This window comes from Ceratotherium simum, chromosome 8 (genome assembly GCF_057802395.1).
Source record: "Ceratotherium simum simum isolate JZ-2026a chromosome 8, ASM5780239v1, whole genome shotgun sequence".
Classification (NCBI taxonomy): domain Eukaryota; kingdom Metazoa; phylum Chordata; class Mammalia; order Perissodactyla; family Rhinocerotidae; genus Ceratotherium; species Ceratotherium simum.
This window is the reverse complement of record NC_141907.1, coordinates 70578684-70603864: the sequence shown is the minus strand read 5'-3', so window position 1 is coordinate 70603864 and position 25181 is coordinate 70578684. Positions and strand designations below refer to the sequence as shown.

At 36.8% G+C, this 25181-nt stretch overlaps 1 protein-coding gene across 1 annotated transcript in view; it reads left to right on the top strand.

Moving 5' to 3' along the window:
• The window catches only part of MAPK10 (mitogen-activated protein kinase 10), a 308625-nt gene that overhangs the window by 146150 nt on the left and 137294 nt on the right, over positions 1–25181 (top strand). The window contains exon 3 of the mRNA XM_004430916.3: positions 4236–4307. Within this exon, the coding sequence (XP_004430973.1) occupies positions 4242–4307 (66 nt within the window). The 5' untranslated portion in view covers positions 4236–4241. The remainder of the gene's footprint in view (positions 1–4235; positions 4308–25181) is intronic.

The following is a 25181-nucleotide window of genomic DNA, read 5'->3' as shown; positions in this document are numbered from 1 at the left end:
TAGAGTCCTAAAATAGACCCACACTTGTACAGCCAAAGGATTTTTTTCACCAAGGCAGCAAGGCAACTCAATATGAAAAGGAAAGTCTTTTCACCAAGGATGCTTAAGTAGCTGGCTATCCATAAGGAAAAAAATGAACCTCAACATATACATCACACCATGGATTAAAATTAATTGGAGTTGGATCATAGACCAAAAAGTAAAATTAACAATGTAAAGCTTCAAGAAGAAAATGTGGAAGAATATCTTCATGAACTTGGTGTGGGCAAAGATTCCTTGATAGAACCAAGAAAGCACTAATAATAAAAGGAAAGTAAATGATAAAATAAATTACATGAAAATTAAATATTACTCATTAAAAGACAGCATTCCTAAGCTAAATATGCAAGCTACAAAATGAAAGAAAATATTCATAATATACATATCTGGCAGAAATCTTTTATCTGAAATAGTTAAGAATTTCTACAATTTGTAATAAAAAGACAAACAACTCTCTACCCGTACCCACAGTCTACTACCAGATGGGCAAAAGACTTGAAAAGGCACTTCACAAAAGAAGATGAATGGCCAATAAACATATGAAAAAAGTTCTCAACATCATTAGCCATCAGGGAAATAAAAAATAAAACCATAACAAAGTATTATCAAACAGCTACTAAAATATTAAAATTTATAAAACTGACAACACCAAATGTTGGCAAGGATGTAACGCAACTGAGTTTTCATATATTGCTGCAGGGGATAGACAATGTGTCTGGCAGTTTTTCATAGATTAAACATATTTCTCATCTCATGATCTAACAATTCCTTCACTTGGTATTTTTCCCAAGAGAAATGAAAACATATTTATGCAAAAATACATGCACATAAGTGGTCATAGCAGCATTATTAATAATATCTAGAAAATGGAAACACCTCAGATGTACTAAAGCAGAATGGATAAACACGCTAGGATACATTTTACTCAGCAATAAAAAGGAACAATTACTGATACTTATGCTAACATGGATGAATACTAAAAGCACGTTGTTGAGCAAAAGAAGCCCAACAAAAAAAGAGTAAATACTGTATGATTTCATTTGTATGAGTTCTAGGACAAGAATAACTAATCTATATTGAAAGAAGTTAGAACATTGTTTGCCTGGGGGTGGGGAGTATTGTCCAGAAAAGGGCGCAAGGGGTTTTCAGACTATTCTTTATCTTCGTTGGGATGTGAGTTACTCAGAAATGTGCATTTGTCAAAACTCATCAACCCATACATTTAGGAACTGTCTATTTTGCTGTATGTAAATTATATCTGAATCAAAACTAAATTTAAAATTTTTCTTTACGAATAAGAAATAGTGGTAACTGGCAAAAATTATACATAAATCTCATGGAAATGCAATAAAATAATCTCACATTAAAATTTGAGGAATAAATTGTTTCTTTTGTTGTTGCTTTGTTTTGTTTTTTACTGACTGACTATATTTTAGTAATTTTTTTTCTTATGGAGGATTTATTTCTCATACAACAGAAAGTCTAGAAGTAGAAAAGTTCCAGAATCTCTTAATTCAGTAGTTTAATGTTATCATCAAGCACACAATTCCTTCTATCTTCCTGCTTTACACTACTCAGCATTTCTCAAGATCATTTCCTACTAGTTGCTATTATGAGTGTTTTGGTTCCAGGCGTTTGTGCCTACACAACAATGCCCAGCAAAAGAATGAAGGACCACCAGTTCCTTGTGTCACCTGAAGTTTTTCTGTTATAAAATATTTCAGATATATAAAATAGTATATATTTCATATTGTAGGGTTTAGAGAATAATAATGAAACAAACATGCATGACTCCACTGCCCACCTTTAAGAAGTAGACACAAGATTCCTGGGTCAGGTACAAAAGTCATTATTATATCAATAGCAGTAGCTAGAATGTCAGCATTCATGCCAGTTCCTCGGGCCCCAGTACCCACAGGGTGACTCAAAAAAGGTCAGGTGACTACTGCATATACAGTGCGTTACATTATAGAAGAGGAACTCCAAGCTTAGGGAAACTAAATCTTTTATAATGGGCAGAAATGATGCCTTTCCCCAGAAGGACACTTTATTATACTGCAGAGTAATCTAACTTGCTCTTTGCTCCAGAGGGAGCTACTATCTTCTCTTCCAAGGCTGTTTGCTACATAACATCCTTGAGAAGGTAGTCTAGAATAAAGGCAGCCAGTGCTTCTGTTTGCAAGACATGCAGAAATGTGAGAGGCCTAGAGAGAATTGTCTCCCAACAGGATGTGCCCCTGACTCCCATATTTATGACCTATTGTCTTAGCACAATTTAATACATAGTTTCGTCTTTCCCCAAATATCCTCAATGCAGATAATCAGGCTTCCGTATATGCATGTGTCTGTTTATAGCTCTCTATTCTATTAATTGATAAGTCTATCTCTGCGTCAGTCCCACATACCTTTACTTACTATAACTCTATAATAAATTTTGATCTCTGATAGAGCAATTCCTTCCCCAACCCCCACAGAAAAATACCCACCTTGTTCTTTCTCAGGAATGTCTTATATATTGTCCTTTCCTTCTTCTTCACATTTAAAAATCTGTACCAGTTCCCATGTAAAACATTTTTTCTTGCAATTCAGACCCCCCTTTTGGGATTGTTTTGGTAGCTCCTGAAGATTGTTTAAAATTTCCCCTAGTTAGCTTAATGCAGGTGTCTCCAATGTGACTTCCCACCACAGATATGTTTTAAGCTTTGTTTCCTGTATTCTATATTCTGCTCTTTAAAAACTAAAGTTTCTAGTCGTCAGATATCAGCAGATGGCCTGGGGACAAGTCGCAGCTTCAGCTCATTTACTTCTCTGCATGGATCCTTTCACATTGTTTTCAGCCTCTCAGAATTTTTCTTGCTGTTTTTTGGCAGCTCAGATATGCATTATAAAAGATATTTTGTAGGCCAGCCCCGTGGCTTAGCGGTTAAGTGCGCGCGTTCCGCTACTGGCGGCCCAGGTTCAGATCCCAGGCGGGCACCGACGCACCGCTTCTCTGGCCATGCTGAGGCCGCGTCCCACATACAGCAACTAGAAGGATGTGCAACTATGACATACAACTATCTACTGGGGCTTTGGGGGGAAAAAAAAGGAGGAGGATTGGCAATAGATGTTAGCTCAGAGCCTGTCTTCCTCCACAAAAAGAGGAGGATTAGCACGGATGTTAGCTCAGGGCTGATCTTCCTCACAAAAAAAAAAGATATTTTGTGTATTTCATCTAACATTTTTAGGAGTTTTGCATTAAGAGTAGTTTTCAGGATATCTAATCATTTGTATTGCTGGAAACAGAAGTCTTGTGTCAATAGTGGTTTTAAAATTGCTTAATCTCACAGAATTGTGTCTTGCACACAATAAACATTCAATAAAACATGCTTAATTGAACTGAACAAGATTTCAGTCCGGTTTCTCTGATGCTGCTTCGTCATTCCCAAATAACCCAGTACCTAATTTGGCATTACCATTACATGACTTTTATCCTCTCCTTAAAACTTCGCAAAATTATAAAATATTTCAAACAGAAAATAATATAATTGAAATTTTTGTTCTTACTACCAAGATTAAACCAATGTTAATATAGTCCCAATTTTCTTTAGTCCTGGGTGTATGGTTATATAACAAAGCAACGTACATTATTTTTATATTTAAAAATTTTAAAGTAATAATATAGTGATCTTCATAACCTTTTGAAACTTGCTTTTTTTTCCCACTCAAACATATTTGAAAAATTTATCTGTGCTGATATGCTAAGCTCTAATTCAATTATTCCAAGTCCTGTATATAATTCTATTATAAATTACATTTTATTTAATAGTCCCTTTATTCTACAATAAACATCCTTATATGTATATATGCTCTTGAGCATATGTTTGAGATTTTTTAAATTAGATGCCTAGAACTGAAAGTGGTCTATGATAGGATGTACTAAACTTTAACTTATTAGTTATATCTGATTTCTTATATCTAATCTTTATGATTGTGATGACATTGATCATTATAGAAGATAGGACATTTTTACCTTATTTTATGATTTAATATTTACAGTTTGTGAAAAGTACCTAGTACTGGTGTGGATAAGGATTATGCTAAATATATGTTGTGCATGACAACTTGTGTATAATTAAATTGTATTAAAGTTTATAATATTAAATAATGAACAGTTAGGTGATTTGGAAATTCACGCCCCCCTCTTTTTTCTGTAGGTATTTATGAGCCTCCATTTATTGTGCTACTGCAGTGAACCAACCTTGGATGTGAAAATTGCCTTTTGTCAGGTGTGTGTTCCTTACAGGTAAAACAAGGTACAGTATATTCCCTTGTATTTCCATTTTGCCATTCCGTCTTGCACATGTTCCACACCAGAGTTAGTATTGATATAATATTAAAAGTAGATTAGGAAGTAGAAGTGGACACTTAGATGTCTTCCTTTTTTTTCACAGTTCATTTAAGTTCGAACAGGAGTGAAGAAGAGTCTTTCTAATGATTATAAATATAGTATGTAATCACCGTGTAAAGTGATTTCTTACTAGACTTCACTTATACTTAAGATTTTTCATATTTCTTTTCAGATCCTTGAAAGGAAACTTTAATCATCAAAGTAGCTAAAGTCTGTGTTATTATTTCTCATCCTAAGGACTCATGAGCCCCACGTTGAATGCCTCCAATCCTCATATACTATAACACGCAGGGGTGCTCAGTTTTTCTGATATCCAGTTCTAACCAGTAGTTAGTAAAATAGCTAAACAACAATGACAAATAATAAATTTAATAAATACATTTAACCTGTGATGAACAGTAAGAAGGTGGTAACAATGGTTAATAGTGTGCACAGACTAGATAAGAGTCTGCTCTCTTGTATTCATACAAACTCTATTCTTAAGAAAGAGGCTATGTGGGGCGCGTATGCTTATTGCAGGTATGTTTAGTGTAGTCCTAACTAAAGCCTGTTGTCATGGTGTAATTAATAGTGCTCCCTTTTACTCTGAGGAATCATGCTATGAACAATAAATTATATGTTAATTCCATTCATATCCTAAGCAGAGATCTTCACTTCAGGTTTTCTGTAATGCCTTTCATTGTATCATCACGTTTAGCTGTGGTGTAAATGGAGAATGACATGCATCTGTTGAATCAAGGTTTAAAAAATAACTGCAGCTTCTATTATTTTAATGCAATCTTTTCTGATTCAGTAATATGTTCTTATTATAGAAAAGTATAAAGGGAAACATTGGTATATTTACTCTCCTTGAGCAGAGTTAGCATTTCTACAGGAAAGTAAAATGTGTTACCTGCTATAAATAGGATGTACTGATCTACCTCATCTCCTTGACCTCTAAATGCTGTAGTGCCTGAGGCCTCAGGCCTTTAGATAACTTTTCTTCTCTTATAAGAACTCAGGATATGCACAGCCTTGGTTAGAAATTTCGGATCTACCACTTATTAACCATTTACTTGTAACCTTGAGCAAATTAGTTAATCTCTCTGTGCTTCAGTTTCCTTGTTTATGAAAAGGGGGAAATAATAGTACCTACTTTCTATAGTTATGAGAATTAAATGAGCTAATGGTTGCAGAGCACTGAGAACAGGGCTAGAATATGTGTTCATTAAATGGCTAACTAAATTTTAAATACTTTTACATTCACTCTTCCGGTGCTTTCATTGAGTCCCAATGTTTTAAATATTATCAATATCTCAAATACTCCCACAGTTATATCTCCAACCCAAACCTTTGCCCCAAACCAGACTTGTATACCTAACTGCCTGTTCCACATCTACTCTTAGATGTCTAATAGGCATATCAAACTATACATATTCCAAACCAAACCCCTAATCTTTCCTCCATTGCTGTACTCTAATTCAGTAAATGCTAAATCCATCCTTCCAGTTGCTTAGAATGAAATCTTTGGAATCATCTTTTGGGCAACACTTCACATTCAATTTGTAAGCAAATTCTGTTGGCTCTACATTCAAAATATATCTTGAATCTCACCATTCCCTCCACTACCACTCTGATCCAAGCTACCATTACCTCTTGCCTGAATTATTGCAAGAGCTTACACATTGCTCACCCCCAAATTGTTAGTCTCAAAACATCTGCAAGAGTGATATTTGAAAAATATAAATGAGATCATGTCACTCCTTGGCTGAAAACAAAACAAAACAGAAAAACCTTGCAGTGTCTTCCCATCTCACTTATGGTGAAAACCAAAATTCTTGGCTTTCTGGCCAATGCCAAGGTGCCTGAAGGCTGGTTGTGGTGGTGAGACCTGAGGTAAGTGATGTCAGCAAGAAGGCAGAGTGGGCTGTTCCCTTTATCTCTCCCCCTTTGAACTACAGCTAAATGGATATTCATTAATCAACAGAAGATATCCACATGGCACAACAGGATGCCTGAGAGACCCATGCAGCTATACATCTGAAGGTGGATGGACTGGGCTTCTGGGAAGTAGTGGATAGGTGAGCACTCCTCGACCCCATCCCTGGCAGCCTGATGTGTGTGTGCAAACACTTTCCCAGCCGAGAGTGCCCATAGTGCAGCTACAGCACTGCAAGTGGGAACATGCCTCAGTGCGACTGTAGGAAGAGGCAGAGGCAGCCCTGGGCCTGCACACAAACCCTTCCCTGGCTGGTGGGACTGCGCACCATACCCCCACAACTTCCAGCAGACAGGGTGGGATCAGAAACACACTTCCTGCTTCTGCCCAGTGGTAGCAGGTGGAATCGGTGACCTGTTACTACCACAGATGCGCTAGCAAAGGATTAGTTCATCAAACACCGTGAGGAACTACAGCAACAATTCAGAACAGAAGGAAAATGACAAGTCTCTAGAATCCAACCCTGAAGTCACAGAAATTTACAGTCTAAATGACAGAGAATTCAAAATAGCTGTCATAAAGAAACTGAACAAGTTACAAGAAAATTCAGAAACAGAGTTCAATGAGCTCAGGAATAAAATTAATGAGAAGAGGGAATACTTCACTAAAGAGATTGAAACTCTAAAAGAAAAACAGCAGAAATTCTTGATATGAAGAACACAATTAATGAGATAAAAAATAATCTAGAATCCTTAAAAAATGGAGCAGACATTGTGGAGGAGACAGTTAGTGATTTAGAGGATAGAAATATAGAAATGCTTCAGGTGGAGGAGGAGAGAGAACTAAGATTTTTTTTAAAAAGTAGGTATTCTTCAAGAAATATCCCACTCAATTTGGAAAAGCTACATAAGGATTGTAGGTATTCCAGAAGGAGAAGAGTGGGAGAAAGGAGTAGAGAGCTTATTCAAAGAAATAATAGCTGACAACTTTCCAAACCGGGGGAAGGAACTGGACTTACAAATACATGAAGCCAATAGAACTCCTAATTACATCAATGCCAAAAGACGTTCTCTAAGGCATATATTAGTAAAACTGGCAAAAGGCCATGACAAAGAAAAAATATTAAGCGCAGCAAGCAAAAGAAAATAACCTACAAAGGAACTCCTATCAGGCTTTCAGTGGTTTTCTCAGCAGAAACCTTACTGGTGAGGAGAGAATGGAATGATATCTTCAAAATACTGAAAGATAAAAACTTTCAGCCAAGAATACTCTATCCAGCAAAGCTATCCTTCAAATATGATGGAGAAATAAAACCTTTCCCAGATAAACAAAAATTGAGAGAGTTCATCACCACTGGACTTCCCTTATAAGAAATGATCAAGGATGCCCTCATACCTGAAACAAAAGGCAAATGTCTATAAAGCTTTGTGCAAGGAGATAAGTAGACAGACAAAATCAGAAAACTGCAGCTCTCTTTCAGAACAAGGTAGCAAATATTTAATTATAACTTGAAGATAAAGGGAAGGAAAGCATCAAATGTAACTATAAACACTTCAACTTAGTCACACACTCACAACACAAAACAGAATAATTTGTGACAAAAATAACTCAGAAGGGGAAGAGGAAAGGGATGGAACCTGCTTAGGCTAATGGAGATAAGAGACTATCAGAAAATGGACTATCTCACCTATGATATCTTTTTTTTTTTTTTTTTTTGGTGGGGAAGATTAGACCTGAGCTGACATCTGTTGCCTGTTTTCCTCTTTTTGCTTGAAGAAGATTGTCCCTGAGCTAACATCTGTGCCAGTCTTCTGCTATTTTGTATCTGGGATGCTGCCACAGCATGGCTTGATGAGTAGTATGTAGGTCCATGCCTGGGATCCAAACCCATGAACCCTGGGCCACCAAAGTGGAGCACGTGAACTTAACCACTATGCCTCCAGGCCAGCCCCATATACAAGATATTTTATACAAACCTCGTGGTAACCACTAAACAAAAAATCAGAGCAGAGTCACAATTCATAAAAAAAGAGAAAACTGAGAAAACCACCAAAATTAAATGTCAGTAAAAAATACAAAGGAAGAGGATAGAAGTAAGATGGTGGCATAGGCAGACTCTGAACTCACCTCCTCCCGCGGACACAGCCAATTTACAACTACTCGTGGAAAAGTTACCCCTGAGACAGAACTGAAAACTGGATAAGAGGAACTTCTGCAACAACGGACAATCCTAACTGAGGTAGAAGAGGCAGAAACTCCCTTCTGGAGAGGAAAAATGCCACCTTCACAAGACGCAGTGCCTCACGGCTGCCTGGGAGCAGCCCACAGGTATGCAGCCTCCCTGGAGGTGCGGGGCCCTGAGCCGGGGGGCGCCCCCGCTGTGGGCATTTTGTGGACCCAGCACAATCGAGACGAGTGGCATAATATCTGACTTTGCCAGCTACTAAAACATTGGGGACTACCCCCAGAAAAGCTGGTTCACAAAGACATTAAAACCAGCTCTTAAAGGGCCCACGCGCAAACTCACCTGTTCAGAAAGCAACCTAAAATCACCAGAAAGAAAGGTGCACAGTGCTGGGGTGAAAAAAGACTCACCTAATAGGCCCTGAGTGCATCTCGATGAGGGGTGAGACCTCTCCAGGGACTGGGACATTGGTGGCGGCCATTGTTGTGGCCTGGTGTGGGCGTGCTGACACAGACGCCATTGGAGTTCTCCCTGGGGCCTGCTAGCCCAGGGTCTGCCCCACCCACTAGAGCACTGATTTAATCCAGCTCAGCCAGGGCAGACAGCCCACCCTAGAGACTGGCCCCACCCAACAACAAGCCCTCAGGCAACTTGTGGGCCTGCATAGATTGGTGACTGGATTCCCTGCAGCCTGGCAACTGAGCCCACTTCAGTGGGGCAGGGCATGCACAAGGAGCAGGTGGAGACTGTGGGGCGGCGGTGGAGTGTGTGGGGCTCCCGCCGTGGAAAGACTGGGTCCACTTAGGGAGGTTGGGGCGCACACACGGGACAGGATTATGTTGACTGTGTGTGTGGACCTGTGGGAGGCAGGGCTTGTCAGCTGCAGAAGACTTGTGCTTCTCAAAGACCCACATAGGGGGTTTGCCCCACCTTCCAAAGCCTGAAAAAATTGGGTGCTCCTGTGCATGAGGCCAGCCCCACCCAGCTACAATCCTCAGAGAACTGACAAGAGACCTAAAGGCTGGAGGCTTACAGCAATTGTAACGCCCTGAGCCGAACAACCTGCCATGCTGGGGGCCTACTCACTTAAAAGAAGTACTGCAACACAAGTGTGGTATTAGAACTTGCAGCCAAGTGTGCTGGGGCTCCCCACACCTGATAAAGAGACTGAAGGGCCCACAACAACTACAAGCAGCTGAGCATTACAACAGCTGGCCAGGAGCATAACTCAGCCTCCCTGGGCGCCTACAGGGAGAGCAAACAGGCCACAACAGAAGGACACATGTAGCCCACATAGGGGTCACCCCTGGAACATTGAGAACTGAGGGAAACACACGGCAGGCCTCCTAAGCCATCACTTACATAAGGTCACCTATCCAAGAGCAGGAGACGTAGCTGACCTACCTAATACGTAGTCACAAGCACAGGGAAAGAGGCAAAATGAGGAGGCAAACGAATACATTCCAAGTAAGGGAACAGGACAAAACTCCAGAAAAGGAACTAAGTGAAACAGAAACGAGCAACCTACCTGACAGAGAGTTCAAACTAAGAGTGTTAAGGATGCTCACTGATCTGGGGAGAAGAATAGATGAACTCAGTGAGAATGTCAACAAAGAAATGGAAGATATAAAAAAGAACCAATCAGAAATGAAGAATACAATACTTGAAATGAAAAATTCACTAGAGGGACTCAAAAGCAGAGTAGAGGATACAGAAGAACGGATCTTTGAGCTGGACGAAAGACTAGAAGAAATTACCCAAGGTGAACAGGTAAAAGAGAAAAGAATTAAAAAGAGTGAGGACAGTCTAAGGGACCTCTGGGACAACATCAAGCGCACTAACATCCGTGCTATAGGTGTCCCGGAAGGAGAAGAGTGAGACAAAGGGGCAGAGAATCTATTTCAAGAAATAATAGATGAAAACTTCCCTAACCTAAGGAAGGAAACAGACATCCAGGTACAGGAAGCACAGAGAGCCCCAAACAAGATAAACCCAAAGAGGCCCACACCAAGACACATCATAATCAAAATGTCCAGAATTAAAGATAAAGAGAGAATCCTAAAAGCCACAAGAGAAAGTCAAGTTACATACAAAGGAAACCCCATAAGGCTATCAGCTGACTTCTCAGCAGAAACCTTACAGGCTAGAAGAGAATGGCATGATATATTTAAAGTGCTAAAAGGAAAAAACTTACAGCCAAGAATACTCTACCCAGCAAGGTTATCATTCAAAATGGAAGGAGAGATAAAAAATTTCCCAGACAAGCAAAAATTAAAGGAGTTTGTCACCAAGAAACCAGTGCTACAAGAAATGTTAAAGGGACTGATTTAAGGGGAAAAGAGAAGACCACAAATAGGAAAAATTATCTATGTCCATGATAAGAGGGTAATGGATAAAAATACACAAAAAAGAGGTTAGATATGATATCAAAAACATAAAAGGAGGGAGGAGGGGAGTTAAGAGTACAGCTTTCAGACAGAGGTCAAACTAGAGAGACCATCAATTCTGTATAGAAGAAGGAAGGAACAGAGAAGGACCACTAAAACACTGAGAAAAAAAAGGTTAAAAAATGGCAGTAAGTGCATACTTATCAATAGCTACTTTAAACGTCAGTGGACTAAATACTGCAATTAAAAGGCATGGGGTGGCTGATTGGATAAAAAAACAAGACCCATATATATGCTGCATACAAGAGACACACTTCAGACATAAAGACACTCACAAACTGAAAGTGAAGGGATGGAAAAAGATACTCCATGCAAATGGCAATGAAAAGAAAGCTGGGGTAGCAATACTCATATCAGACAAAATAGACTTTAAAACAAAAACTGTAAAAAGAGACAAAGAAGGGCATTACATAATGATCAAGGGAACAATCCAACAAGAGGATATAACACTTGTAAATATCTACGCACCCAATGTAGGTGTACCTAAATATATAAAGCAATTATTAACAGACATAAAAACAGAAATAGACAGTAACACAATAATAGTAGGGGACTTTAACACTCCACTTACACCAATGGATAGATCATCCAAACAGAAGATCAATAAGGAAACATTGGCCTTAGATGATACACTAGAACAGATGGACCTAGTAGATATATACAGAGCATTCTATCCAAAAACTGAAGAATACACATTCTTTTCAAATGCACATGGAACATTCTCCAGGATTGATCACATATTAGGCCACAAAACAAGTCTCCATAAATTTAAGAAGATTGAAATAATACCAAGCATCTTTTCTGACCACGACGGTATGAAACTAGAAATCAAATATATGAAGAAAATCAGAAAAGCCACAAATACGTGGAGATTAAACAAAATGCTACTGAACAACGACTGGGTCAACGAAGAAATCAAAGAAGAAATCAAAAAATACCTGGAGACAAATGAAAATGAAAATACGACATGCCAGAATTTATGGGATACAGCAAAAGCGGTTCTAAGAGGGAAGTTTATAGCAATACAGGCCTATCTCAACAAATAAGAAAAATCTCAGATAAACAATCTAACAATGCACCTAAAGGAACTGGAAAAAGAAGAACAAACAAAGCCCAAAATCAGTAGAAGAAGGGAAATAATAAAAATCAGAGCAGAAATAAATGAAATAGAGACCAAAAAAACAATAGAAAAAATTAATAAAACCAAGAGCTGGTCCTTTGAAAAGATAAACAAAATTGACAAGCCTTTAGCTAGTCTCACCAAGAAAAAAAGAGAGAAGGCACAAATAAGTAAAATCAGAAATGAAAGAGGAGAAATTACAACAGACACCTCAGAAATACAAAAGATTATAAGAGACTACTATGAAAAGCCATATGCCAACCAATTCGACAATCTGGAAGAAATGGATAAATTCTTAGAATCATACAACCTTCCAAAACTGGATCAAGAAGAAGTAGAGAATTTGAATAGACCAATCACCAGTAAGGAGATTGAAACAGTAATCAAAAACCTGCCCAAAAATAAAAGTCCAGGACCAGACGGCTTCCCTGGTGAATTCTACCAAACATTCAAAGAAGACTTAATACGTATCCTTCTCAAACTCTTCCAAAAAATTGAGGACGGGGGGAAGCTCCCTAAGTCATTCTATGAAGCCGACATTACCCTGATACCAAAACCAGACAAGGACAACACAAAAAAAGAAAACTACAGGCCAATATCACTGATGAACATCGATGCAAAAATCCTCAACAAAATACTAGCAAATTGCATACAACAATACATTAAAAAGGTTATACACCATGATCAAGTGGGATTTATTCCAGGTATGCAGGGATGGTTTATCATTCCCAAATCAATCAACGTGATACACCACATTAATAAAATGAAGAATAAAAATCACATGATAATCTCAATAGATGCAGAGAAAGCATTTGACAAGATACAGCATCCATTTATGATAAAAACTCTGAATAAAATGGGTATAGAAGGAAAGTACCTCAACATAATAAAGACCATATATGAGAAACCACAGCTAATATCATCCTCAATGGTGAAAAACTGAAAGCTATCCCTCTAAGAACAGGAACCAGACAAGGATGCCCACTGTCACCACTCCTATTTAACATAGTACTGGAAGTCCTAGCCAGAGCAATCAGGCAAGAGAAAGAAATAAAAAGGATCCAAATTGGAAAAGAAGAAGTGAAACTGTCACTATTTGCAGATGACATGATTTTATATATAGAAAACCCTAAAGAATCCACCAGAAAACTTTTAGAAGTAATAAACGAATACAGTAAAGTTGCAGGATACAAAATCAACATACAAAAATCAGTTGCATTTCTATACACTAACAACGAAGTAGCAGAAAGAGAAATTAAGAATACCATCCCATTTACAATTGCAACAAAAAGAATAAAATACCTAGGAATAAACTTAACCAAAGAGGTGAAAGAGCTGTACACAGAAAACTATAAAACCTTGCTGAAAGAAATTGAAGAAGACACAAAGAAACAGAAAGATATTCTGTGCTCTTGGATTGGAAGAATTAACATAGTTAAGATGTCCATACTTCCTAAAGCCATCTATAGATTCAATGCAATCCCTATCAAAGTTCCAACAACATTTTTCACAGAAATAGAACAAAGAATCCTAAAATTTATATGGAACAACAAAAGACCCCAAATAAGTAAAGGAATCCTGAGAAAAAAGAACAACGCTGGAGTTATCACACTCCCTGATTTCAAAATATACTACAAAGCTATAGTAACCAAAATAGCGTGGTACTGGCACAAAAACAGACACACAGATCAATGGAATAGAATCAAAAGCCCAGAAATAAACCCACACATCTATGGACAGCTAATCTTTGACAAAGGAGCCAAGAACATACAATGGAGAAAAGAAAGTCTCTTCAACAAATGGTGTTGGGAAAACTGGATAGCCATATGCAAAAAAACGAAAGTAGACTCTTACCTTACACCATACACAAAAATTAACTCAAAATGGATTAAAGACTTGAATGTAAGACTTGAAACTATGAAACTTCTAGAAGAAAACATAGGCAGTACGCTCTTCGACATCGGTCTTAGCAACATATTTTCAAGCACCATGTCTGACTGGGCAAGAGAAACAATAGAAAAAATAAACAAATGGGACTACATCACAGTAAAATTCTTTTGCACAGCAAAGGAAACCATCAACAAAACGAAAAGACAACCTAACAATTGGGAGAAGATATTTGCAAACCATACATCTGACAAGGGCTTAATCTCCAAAATATACAAAGAACTCATGCATCTCAACAACAAAAAAACTAACAGCCCAATTAAAAAATGGGCAAAAGACCTGAACAGACATTTCTCCAAAGAAGATATACAGATGCCCAACAGGCACATGAAAAGATGTTCAAAATCATTAACTATCAGGGAAATACAAATCAAAACTACAATGAGATATCACCTCATGCCCGTCAGAATGGCTATAATTAACAAGACAGGAAACAACATGTGTTGGAGAGGATGTGGAGAGAAGGGAACTCTCATACACTGCTGGTGGGAGTGCAAACTGGTGCAGCCACTATGGAAAACAGTATGGAGATTCCTCAAAAAATCAAGGATAGAACTACCATATGATCCAGCTATTCCACTGTTGGGTATTTATCCAAAGAACTTGAAATCACCACTGCATAAAGATACATGCACCCCTGTGTTCACTGCAGCGTTATTCACAATAGCCAAGACTTGGAAGCAACCTAAGTGCCCATCAAGGGAAGAATGGATAAAGAAGATGTGGTATATATACACAATGGAATACTACTTAGCCATAAGAAATGATGAAATCCAGCCATTTGTGACAACATGGATGGACATTGAGGGTGTTATGCGGAGTGAAATAGGTCAGAGGGAGAAGGTCAAATACTGTATGATTTCCTTCATTAAGTAGTAGATAACAATAACAATAAACAAACACATAGAGACAGAGATTGGATTGGTGGTTACCGGAGGGGAAAGGAGAGGGAGGAGGGCGAAAGAGATAATTCGGCACATGTGTGTGGTGATGGGTTGTAATTAGTATTTGGGTGGTGAACATGATGTAATCTATGCAGAAATAGAAGTATAATGATGTACACCTGAAATTTATACAATGTTATAAACCAATGTTACTGCAATAAACAAAAAATTAAAAAAAAATACAAAGGAAGAGAAACAATGGAAATACAGAACAACTGGAAAACAGGAGATAAAATGGCAGTATTAAGCCTGTATATATCAAAAATCACTCTAAATGTAAATGGATTGAATTCTCCAATCAAAAGACACAGAGTAGCTGGATGGATTAAAAAACAAGACCCAAAAATATGCTGCCTCCAGGTAACACATCTCAGCTCTAAAGACAAATATAGGCTCCGAGTGAAGGGATGGAAGATGATGTTCCAAGCAAATGGCAAACAAAAGAAAGCAAGTGTTGCCATACTTATATCAGATAGAGCAGACTTCAAGATAAAAAAGACAATGAGAGACAAAGAGGGGCAGTATATAATGATAAAAGGGACTTTCCACCAAGAGGACATAACAGTTATGAATATATATGCACCTGACACAGGAGCACCAAAGTATATAAAGCAACTAGTAACAGACCTAAAGGGAGAGATTATCAGCGACACAATAATAGTAGGGGACCACAACACCCCACTTACATCAATGGATAGATCATTTAGACAGAAAGTCAACAAGGAAATAGTGGATTTAAATGAAACATGTGATCAGATAGACTTAATAGATATATATAGGGCATTCCATCCAAGAACAGCAGAATACACATTCTTCTGAAGTACACATGTAACATTCTCAAAGGTAGACTGTATGTTGGGAAACAAGGCAGCCTCAATAAATTTAAGAAAACTGAAATCAGATCAAGCATCTTTTCTGACCACAATGCTATGAAACTAGATATCAGCTACAAGGAAAAAGCCAGGAAAGTCACAAATATGTGGAAACTAAACAAAATGCTACTGAACAACCATTGGATCAATGAATAAATTAAAGGAGAAATTAAAAAATACGTGGAGGCAAATGAAAATGAAAACACAATATACCAAAATCTATGGGATGCAGCAAAAGCAGTTATAAGAGAGAAATTCATAGCAATACAGGCCAACCTCAATACACAAGAAAAATCTCAAATAAGTAATCATAAACTGCACCCATCAGAACTAGAAAAAGAATAACAAACAAAGTGCAAGGCAGCAGAAGGAGGGAAATAATAAAAATCAGAGCAGAAATAAATTGAGACTAAAAAAACAGTAGAAAGGATCAATGAAACTAAGAGCTGGTTCTTTGAAAAGATAAACAAAATTGACAAATCAGTATCTGGACTCTCTAAGAAAGAAGAGAGAAAGCTCAAATAAATAAAATCATAAAAGAAAGAGGGGAAATTACAATGGATACCACAGAAATACAATGGATTATAAGAGAATAATATGAAAAATCATATGCCCACAAATTGGATAGCCTAGAAGGAATGGATAAATTCTTAGACTCATACAACCTCCCAAAACTGAATCAAGAAGAAATAGAGAATCTGAATAGACCAATCACTAGTAAAGAGATTGAAATAGTAATCCAAAACCTCTCAAAAACCAAAAGTCCAGGACCAGATGGATTGTCTGGTGTATTCTACCAAACATTCAAAGAAGATTTAATAGCTATTCTTCTCAAACTATTCCAAAAAATTGAAGAAGATGGAACTCTTCCTAACTCATTCTATGAGGCCAACATTACCCTGATACCAAAACCGGGCAAGGACAACACAAAGAAGGAAAATTACAGGCCAATATCACTGATGAACATAGATGCAAAAATCCTCAACAAAATATCAGCAAACCAAATGCAGCAATACAGTAAAAGGATCATACACCATGATCAAGTGGGATTTATACCAGGAGGCAGGGATGGTTCAACATCTGCAAATAAATCAGTGTGATACACCACATTAACAAAATGAGGAATAAAAACCATATGATCATCTCAATAGATGCAGAGAAAGCATTTGACAAGATCCAACATCCATTTATGATAAAAACTCTGAATAAAATGGGTATAGAGGAAAGTGCCTCGACATAATAAAGGCCATATATGACAAACCCACAGCCAACATCATACTCAATGGTGAAAAACTGAGAGCCATCCCTCTGAGAACAGCAGCAAGACAAGGGTGCCCACTCTCACCACTCCTATTTAACATAGTACTGGAGGTTTTGGCCAGAGCAATTAGGCAAGAAAAAGAAATAAAAGGAATCCAAATTGGAAAGGAAGAAATGAAACTCTTGCTGTTTGCAGGTGATATGATTCTCTATATAGAAAACTCTAAAGAATCCATCAGAAAACTATTAGATATAATCAACCACTGCAGGGTACAAAATCAACTTACAAAAATCAGTTGCATTTCTATACACTAACAATGAACTAGCAGAGAGAGAAGTCAAGAATACAATCCCATTTACAATCGCAACAAAAAGAACTTTATTCTCATAATAAGTTTAACCAAAGAGGTGAAAGACCTATACATTGAAAACTATAAGACGTTATTGAAAGAAATTGAAGGAATATACAAAGAAATGGAAATGTATTCCATGCTCATGGATTGGAAGAATAAATATAATTAAAATGTCCATATTACCTAAAGCAATCTATAGATTCAATGAATCCCAATGACATTCTTCACAGAAATAGAACAAAGAATCCTAAAATTTATATGGAACAACAAATGACCTCGAATAGCCAAAGCAATCCTGAGAAAAAAGAACAAAGCTGGAGGCATCACAATCCCTGATTTCAAAATATTCCACAAAGCTATAGTAATCAAAACAGCATGATATTGGCACAAAAACAGACACATAGATCAATGGAACAGAATTGAGAATCCAGAAATAAAACCACACATACATGGACAGTTAATCTTTGACAAAGGAGCCAAGAACATGCAATGGAGAAAGGAAAGTCTCTTCAATAAATGGTGTTGGGAAAACTGGACAGCCACTTGCAAAAGAATGAAAGTAGACCATTATCTTACACCATACACAAAAATTAACTCAAAATGGATTAAAGACTTGAATGTAAGACTGAAATCAGAAAACTCCTAGAGGAAAATATAGGAAGTACACTCTTTGACACTGATCTTAGCAGCATCTTTTCCAATACCATGTCTACTCAGGCAAGGGAAACAAAAGAAAAAATTAATAAATGGGACTACATCAAAATGACAAGCTTCTGCAAGGCAAAGGAAACCATGAACAAAACGAAAAGACAACCTATCAACTGGGAGAAAACATTTGCAAATCATATATCCAACAAGGGGTTAATTTCCAAAATATATAAAGAACTTAAACAACTCAACAACAAAAAAACAAACAACCTGATCAAAAAATGGGCAGAGGATATGAACAGACATTTTTCCAAAGAAGATATACAGATGGCCAACAGGAACATGAAAAGATGTTCAACATCACTAATTATTAGAGAAATGCAAATCAAAACTACAATGGGATATCACCTTAAACGCCTGTCAGAATGGCTATAATTACCAAGACAAAAAATAACAAATTTTGGAGAGGATGTGGAGAAAAGGGAACCCTCATGCACTCCTGGTGGGAATGCAAACTGGTGCAGCCACTATGGCAAACAGTATAGCGATTTCTCAAAAAATTTAAAATAGAAATACTATATGATCCAGCTATTATTCCATTACTGTGTATTTATCCAAAGAACTTAAAAAACAATTCAAATACACTTATGCACCCCTATGTTCATTGCAGCATTATTCACAATAGCCAAGATGTGGAAGCAACCCAAGTGCCCTTCTACAGATGAATGGATAAAGAACACGTGGTATATATATACAATGGAATACTACTCAGCCATAAAAAACACAAAATCATCCCATTTGCTACAACATGGACAGACCTCGAGGGTATGATGTGAAGCAAAAGAAGCCAGACAGAGAAAGACAAATACTGTGTGATTTCACTCATATGTCAAAGATAAACAAACTCATGGATAAAGAGAATAGATTAGTGGTTACCAGAGGGAAGGAGGTTGGGGGAGATGGACAAAAGGGATGCACATATGTAAGGTGACAGGTGTCAGGTTGGTAGATTGAACTCCGTCATGAAAGAAGTATGTACATTATGTAAATAAGCAATTGCTACATATAAGTCCTCTTCCTCCTCACTCTTCCTAGCCAGCCAGTTGTTGAACATTTACCAGCACACTGTTGGAATTTTGTTTCTTTTGCACACTGCTGTACTGAGGACTAACAATAGTATCTGGCATAGGGTAGACTGTCACCAAATATTTGCTTAATGAATGAATGAATGAATGATGTATGTTTGGTTTATGTAATCAATTGCAACTGTGATAGTGCTCTGGTGGAAAATGAGCAGGCCTGAATTTCTGGGTAGAATATCTAGGCCCTACTAATTGCAAGCTGTGTAACTGTGAGCTATTTCCTCCATGATCCTAGCCATTTACTACAGTCATTAACACTTAAAAAACAAACCACAAGAGCCAGCCCTGATAGCCTAGTGGTTAAAGTTTGGTACGCTCCTCTTCAGTGGCCCGTGTTTGGTTCCTGGACCACACCACACGTCTGTCAGTAGCCATGTTGTGGTGGTGCCTTGCATAGAAGAACTAGAAGGACCTACAACTTAGCCTCCATGTACATATACAACTATGTACTGGAGCCTTGGGGAGGGGGAAAAGCACAAACATAAAACTAAGTTCACGTTTTACGTATTTCAAGATTAAATCTGAACTTCAAAAATTATCAATAAAAAAAATCTTAAAACTTCAGCTATTTTTTTTTAATCCAAAGAGTCATTGTGTAGGTTGATGTTATTTTTTAAATCAGCTTCCAACATTTGGGTACAGATGCAGAATGTCTATTTCCAGTCAGAGTTTTTTTAAAGCAAAGAAATAAAGAGAAGAAGTAAAGTATGAACTTTCTTAATGACTCTGAATTTTTTTGCTTACTATGAGCTTTTGGTACCTAGAAAATATACATGCATATTCTATAACTTAAACAAAAATCTAAAAATATCATAGAAAGCAGAATGTTTCTAGTTGTGACTCAGAGTATTTTATTTACTTTCCATGTAGAATTTTTATTTGATAATAACATTTATTTTTTTCTTTCCTGTAGCTCTGTGCCTCATTTACTGCAATAGCAAGTTAAAGAAAATAGTGTACTTATTTTTAGAGGCAGGATGATCTACTGGGGTTTACTTTCAATCTATGTTCTTTGGAAGCTTCTCATTTCATGAGCCATCTCACGCATCTTTGATACGCTGTGGTGTTTAACCCGATCACCAGCAGGGTTAGGCTGCTCCCAACTTCTCGCCACACAGACAATGCACAAAGACCCTTAGTAACTTGTGAACAATTAGTGATCAATTGTATCCAGAATGCAGGTCTCTTATCTTGATTTGTTGCTTTTTTCATTATGTCATATTTCTAATTTTTTCACCGTTACCAATAAGAAATCACAGAAAATGTGGAAAATAAGATTACCCAGATAGTAATTTATCAACAGAAAATATGTGCATTATCTGTAATAGTATTAACCTTATTTATTTATTTATTTATTTTGGTGAGAAAGATTCGCCCTGAGCTAACATCTGTGACAATCTTCCTCTATTTGGTATGTGGGTCGCCGCCACAGCATGGCCACCCATGAGTGGTGTAAGTCTGTGCCTAGGAACCAAACCCAGGCCACACCAAACTTAACCACTAGGCCATGGGGCCAACCCCTATTAACCTTATTTCTTAATTGAATTTTTGACGGTCATGACATTCATTGAAGCTTTTAGCTATTCCTATTAATTTGTTTTTTTTTTTTTTAAAAAACTCCATTAAGCAGCTTTTGCAGGCAAGAGGTTACTTCTTATATTCCGGGAGAAATTTGTCTTTGTAATGTCAGACAATAAAAGAACAATCCTTAGGGGCTAGCCTGGCGGCATAGTGGTTAAGTTCGCGAGCTCTGCTTTGGCTGCCTGGGGTTCGCAAGTTTGGATCCTGGGCGTGGACCAGCACACTGCTGGTCAAGCCATGCTGTGGCGGCATCCCATATAAAGTAGAGGAAGATGGGCACAGATGTTAGCCCAGGGCCAGTCTTCCTCAGGAAAAAGAGGAGGATTGGCACCAGATGTTAGCTCAGGGCTAATCTTCCTCACACACACACACACAAGAATAATCTTTAGTTTGCACTGATATGAATCCTTTACAAAATATAGACCTACAGGGAATTGAAGCAAGAACTCTTGATCCTCCTGAGAAATAGGTAAGCCTTCTTAGCCTTCCTTTCTCAATTGAACAAAGAAGTACAGAGCTGTTAAATTTCACTGTATGAATTTAAAAATTCTGTGAAAAGTGCTATTTTTGAAACTCTGCCATGCTGAACAGATGAGTCAGGGTTTTACCCAGGGAATATATACACAGAGAGGTAATGTGTGTTGCAAACCACGTGTACACCTACTGGTGTCCACAGCATTTATCACATCCTGATGTGCAGTACCATTAGTTGTACAGGTTTGTGTTTTCCCCACTCAGTGGTGATTGCCTTGGGGGCAGAACCAGGGCATCCTTGACTGCCAAGCCCAGAAATCTATCTTAATTCAGTAAATGTTCAATAAATGCTTTTTGAATAAAAGAAGGTAAATAAGAACTCAGAAAAACACCAGTTTCCGAGTAGAAATTTGTTTGCTTGCCTTTCAAAATCAAGTCAACTTCTCAACATCTTAACATCTTATAAGTGTGTATTAATAGACTTAATTGCTATTTGGTTATTTTGCTAATTACAAATCAGTGTTAACCTAACATTTATCTAAAAGTTGTTGACTTATTCTTCCTTTTAAATGTTTGAATTGTATGAATCATTTAAATGATTTCTTGATTTTCATAAAGCCTGAGATACAGAGGGCTCAAATTAATGAGTCAACAGTTTTAAGTTTAAGTAGCACTAGAAATAAAGGGACTGAGCTCAGTGGGCTTCTTTTTGGCTATGTCACAGAAACTCTTCATGCCTCCTTACATTTTCTATGCAAGAAAATGTCTACACGTTGACTGATTGATTATTGATTGATTCTACCATTCATTTACTCAACACATCATTACTGAGGACCTATAATATGTACCTGTAACTTGTTGAAATTAGGGATACAGGATAGGAATATGGTTACTTTCCTCAAAGACCACACTGCCTCGTCTAAAGCACAGCAGAGAGTGGCTAGGCCTGTAAACGTAAGGAACACCTATTCCTCTTTGAGTTAAAGACCTCGGCAAGAACCATGGGCTAAACAATAGTAAGTCAGAAAAAACCCAAAACCGCAAATACTTATCGAATGCTTCTATATGGGAAGACTTCACTAAGATTTTGCCTTATTTCATCTTCACAACACCATTAATTATCAGGAGACAGAATCCAATTATGTTTTATTCCAGAGTTGGAAATCTCAACCATTATACTAGAAGGTCTTTCCCTAGTCCCATTATGAACTTCTTGAAATCTTCTATTGGGGAGCAGAGTTTTGACTGAAGAGAGTAGCATGCAAAGAAGCCTAAGATATTGGTCACCAGCAGGAAAAAAAGAAGACTTTTATATAAATTTCTAAAGATGATTGTGATATATAAGGTCTAAAATATTACTGGGGACATGATAAAAAGAGCAGTCTCATTGTGGAGTTCTTATTGTCAAAACTGCTCTTCAATATTTTTGGAGTTATTACTGTTTTTTGATATAGCACCTTGTTAGATATGACTTTTTTTTTTAGTTAAAGCAATTTTTTTCTTAATTGACATAAAATATTACTAGATGACTCGTTAATTAAATTTTATCTTGTCACTCTAATCTCTGGATAATAAAAGCACTTTGTGTGTATACGTAATAATTTTCCTAGCCACAGGTGATGGCTGGTCTAAATAAATGAAAACTTGCTCTTTAGCAAAATTACTGATAACTTCAGATTTATTATTATTTTTTTCTTACAATGTTTTCCTCTTTCAATCTTTGGAAATTCCAGGATACTTGCAAACATTTTATGGGCTGCATTAGCTTTTTAGAGCCTTTTATAAACCTGGAAACTAGTAAACCAGAGAATTCATAAAAATAGGTATTCCGGAATACCCATTGAATGGTTTAGTTTTAAGTAATATGTTCAGATTACTAGTATCTAGGGAGTTTAAAAAATATCATTAAACCTGGTTCCAGGATTATATTAAAAACAGTTCTTTGCTTTTAAGTCATTTCGAATTTTAAGTAACTTGATTTCTTCAACTTGTTTTATTTGATGAGTGTATGATATTTCTATTTTAAAGACTTTGAAAATATTCAATTAAAATTTTTACACTTTATCAGATGGCCACCTTAGGTGGAAAGAAGACTTTTATACCAACATTGGGGAATAGAGCATCAAAGGAGAAGATGTTTTGATGGGGTAGGGCAAAGGAAAACATATATAATCAAACAGGGAAATTGAACATCATTTTTGGTAGTCTGTGAAATAAATGGCATTGTTTGTATATTTTAGATTTTTGGAGAGATTGTCTGCCACCCCAAAACACTAAATTTAGACACCGACTTCGTATAAATATGGTTTAAGGAAATCAGTAGATTGATCATGGATATATTTGAAGGTCTTGGTGTTTTTGTAAATGAATGGCTATGGTTTTGAGATATGAACTGATAAACTTTTCATTTAGTAGTTTAGTTTTTCATGTTACAGGGAAAGAGAAATGTTTACTTTAGCTTCTCCTTTTAAGGGGTTTCCTCTCCTGTGTATTATTTAAGGAAGCCCAACTCTGACTTTCTTCTACATTTTCTTTGACACATGGCATTTAATTTTGCATTCATTTTCTAAAATCCCAATATATATGCTTTAGTGCATGGACTGTCTGTGGGTAAATCATTAAAGACATAGCAAACATTATTGTAAAAACATGGCACATCTTGAACCACGAAATAAATCACTGAGATATCTATACTATCAGGATAATAACCAACCTATACATTTTTATGAATGAATGTTTCATGTTGCTTGACAATAGTTTTTTTCCATATGCCCATATGTGAAGATGGCTATAGCAAATTTCAAAAGAGTAAATTTTATGTCTTATACATTGGGAAGGTTTTTTCCAAAGTTTTATTAAGTAATTATTTCAGTAAATGAATAGATTATGCTACTAAAGATTAACTCACAAAAAATGTAAAGGTCTTAAAATTTGGCTCTGCAATGAGGATCTTTTCCATATTGGTTGACTGTGGGTATGTGTTTGGTTTGCTTGAAACACAAAAAGGTCAAACTTGACTTCTTGTTGAATGGTCTTAAGTTGAATGTAAATGTGGCTTAATATTATGAGTTTAATTACGGTTGAGGTATTGATTAAATTAAATGAAGTTATTGCTTATATTTTTCCAAATAGTTGTGCTGTAAAATATCCCAGAATTATCTGTGTTGTTTAGTGTATGGTTAATCACACTCTATAAGAAAAGCATTGACTTGTGGATTTCATTTTGATCTAGCTAGTGTTCTTAAGTAATCAACTAATTCCTTAAATGCACCATTTAATTCTATTATCCTTCTGATTTGAGGCTTTCAAAAATATATTAAGTGATAATTTTGCTTTTTTGCAGCAGTATTATCTGAGCTTGAGGTGCACGATAAGCAAAGGCTGAATTTTTCAGTAGGTTAAGAAGAATAATATCTGCTTTGGTTCTGAGTTCAAAAATCAGTTCCAATCTGGAATGTGTCATTCAACTCTTCTTTTGTTCATCTTCTCTAAACGTGTATATTTATTTGATTATATGCTCTATATATCTCTAACTCACTCCAAAAATGTTCAAGGAAGCTACAAAAGTGCATATTCAAAGACATGAAAACCAAGACTTTGGAGAACATGGAACTACTAAACTTAGGTACTAATTAGATCTTTTTATAATTGTGCAATGAGAGAATGATAATAACATAATCATATAAGATTTAAGAATAATACTCTTCACTGTGTAAATCAAAACAAGGCTTTAGTGTTCCATGTTCTTAAATGTAGCATTTGATAAACTCTAATTTTCCCTTCTGAAAATACAAAGACATATTTTAAAGATGTCAGTGAAATCCAGATAACTCACTTTAAACAATTTGATTCCTAAATGAC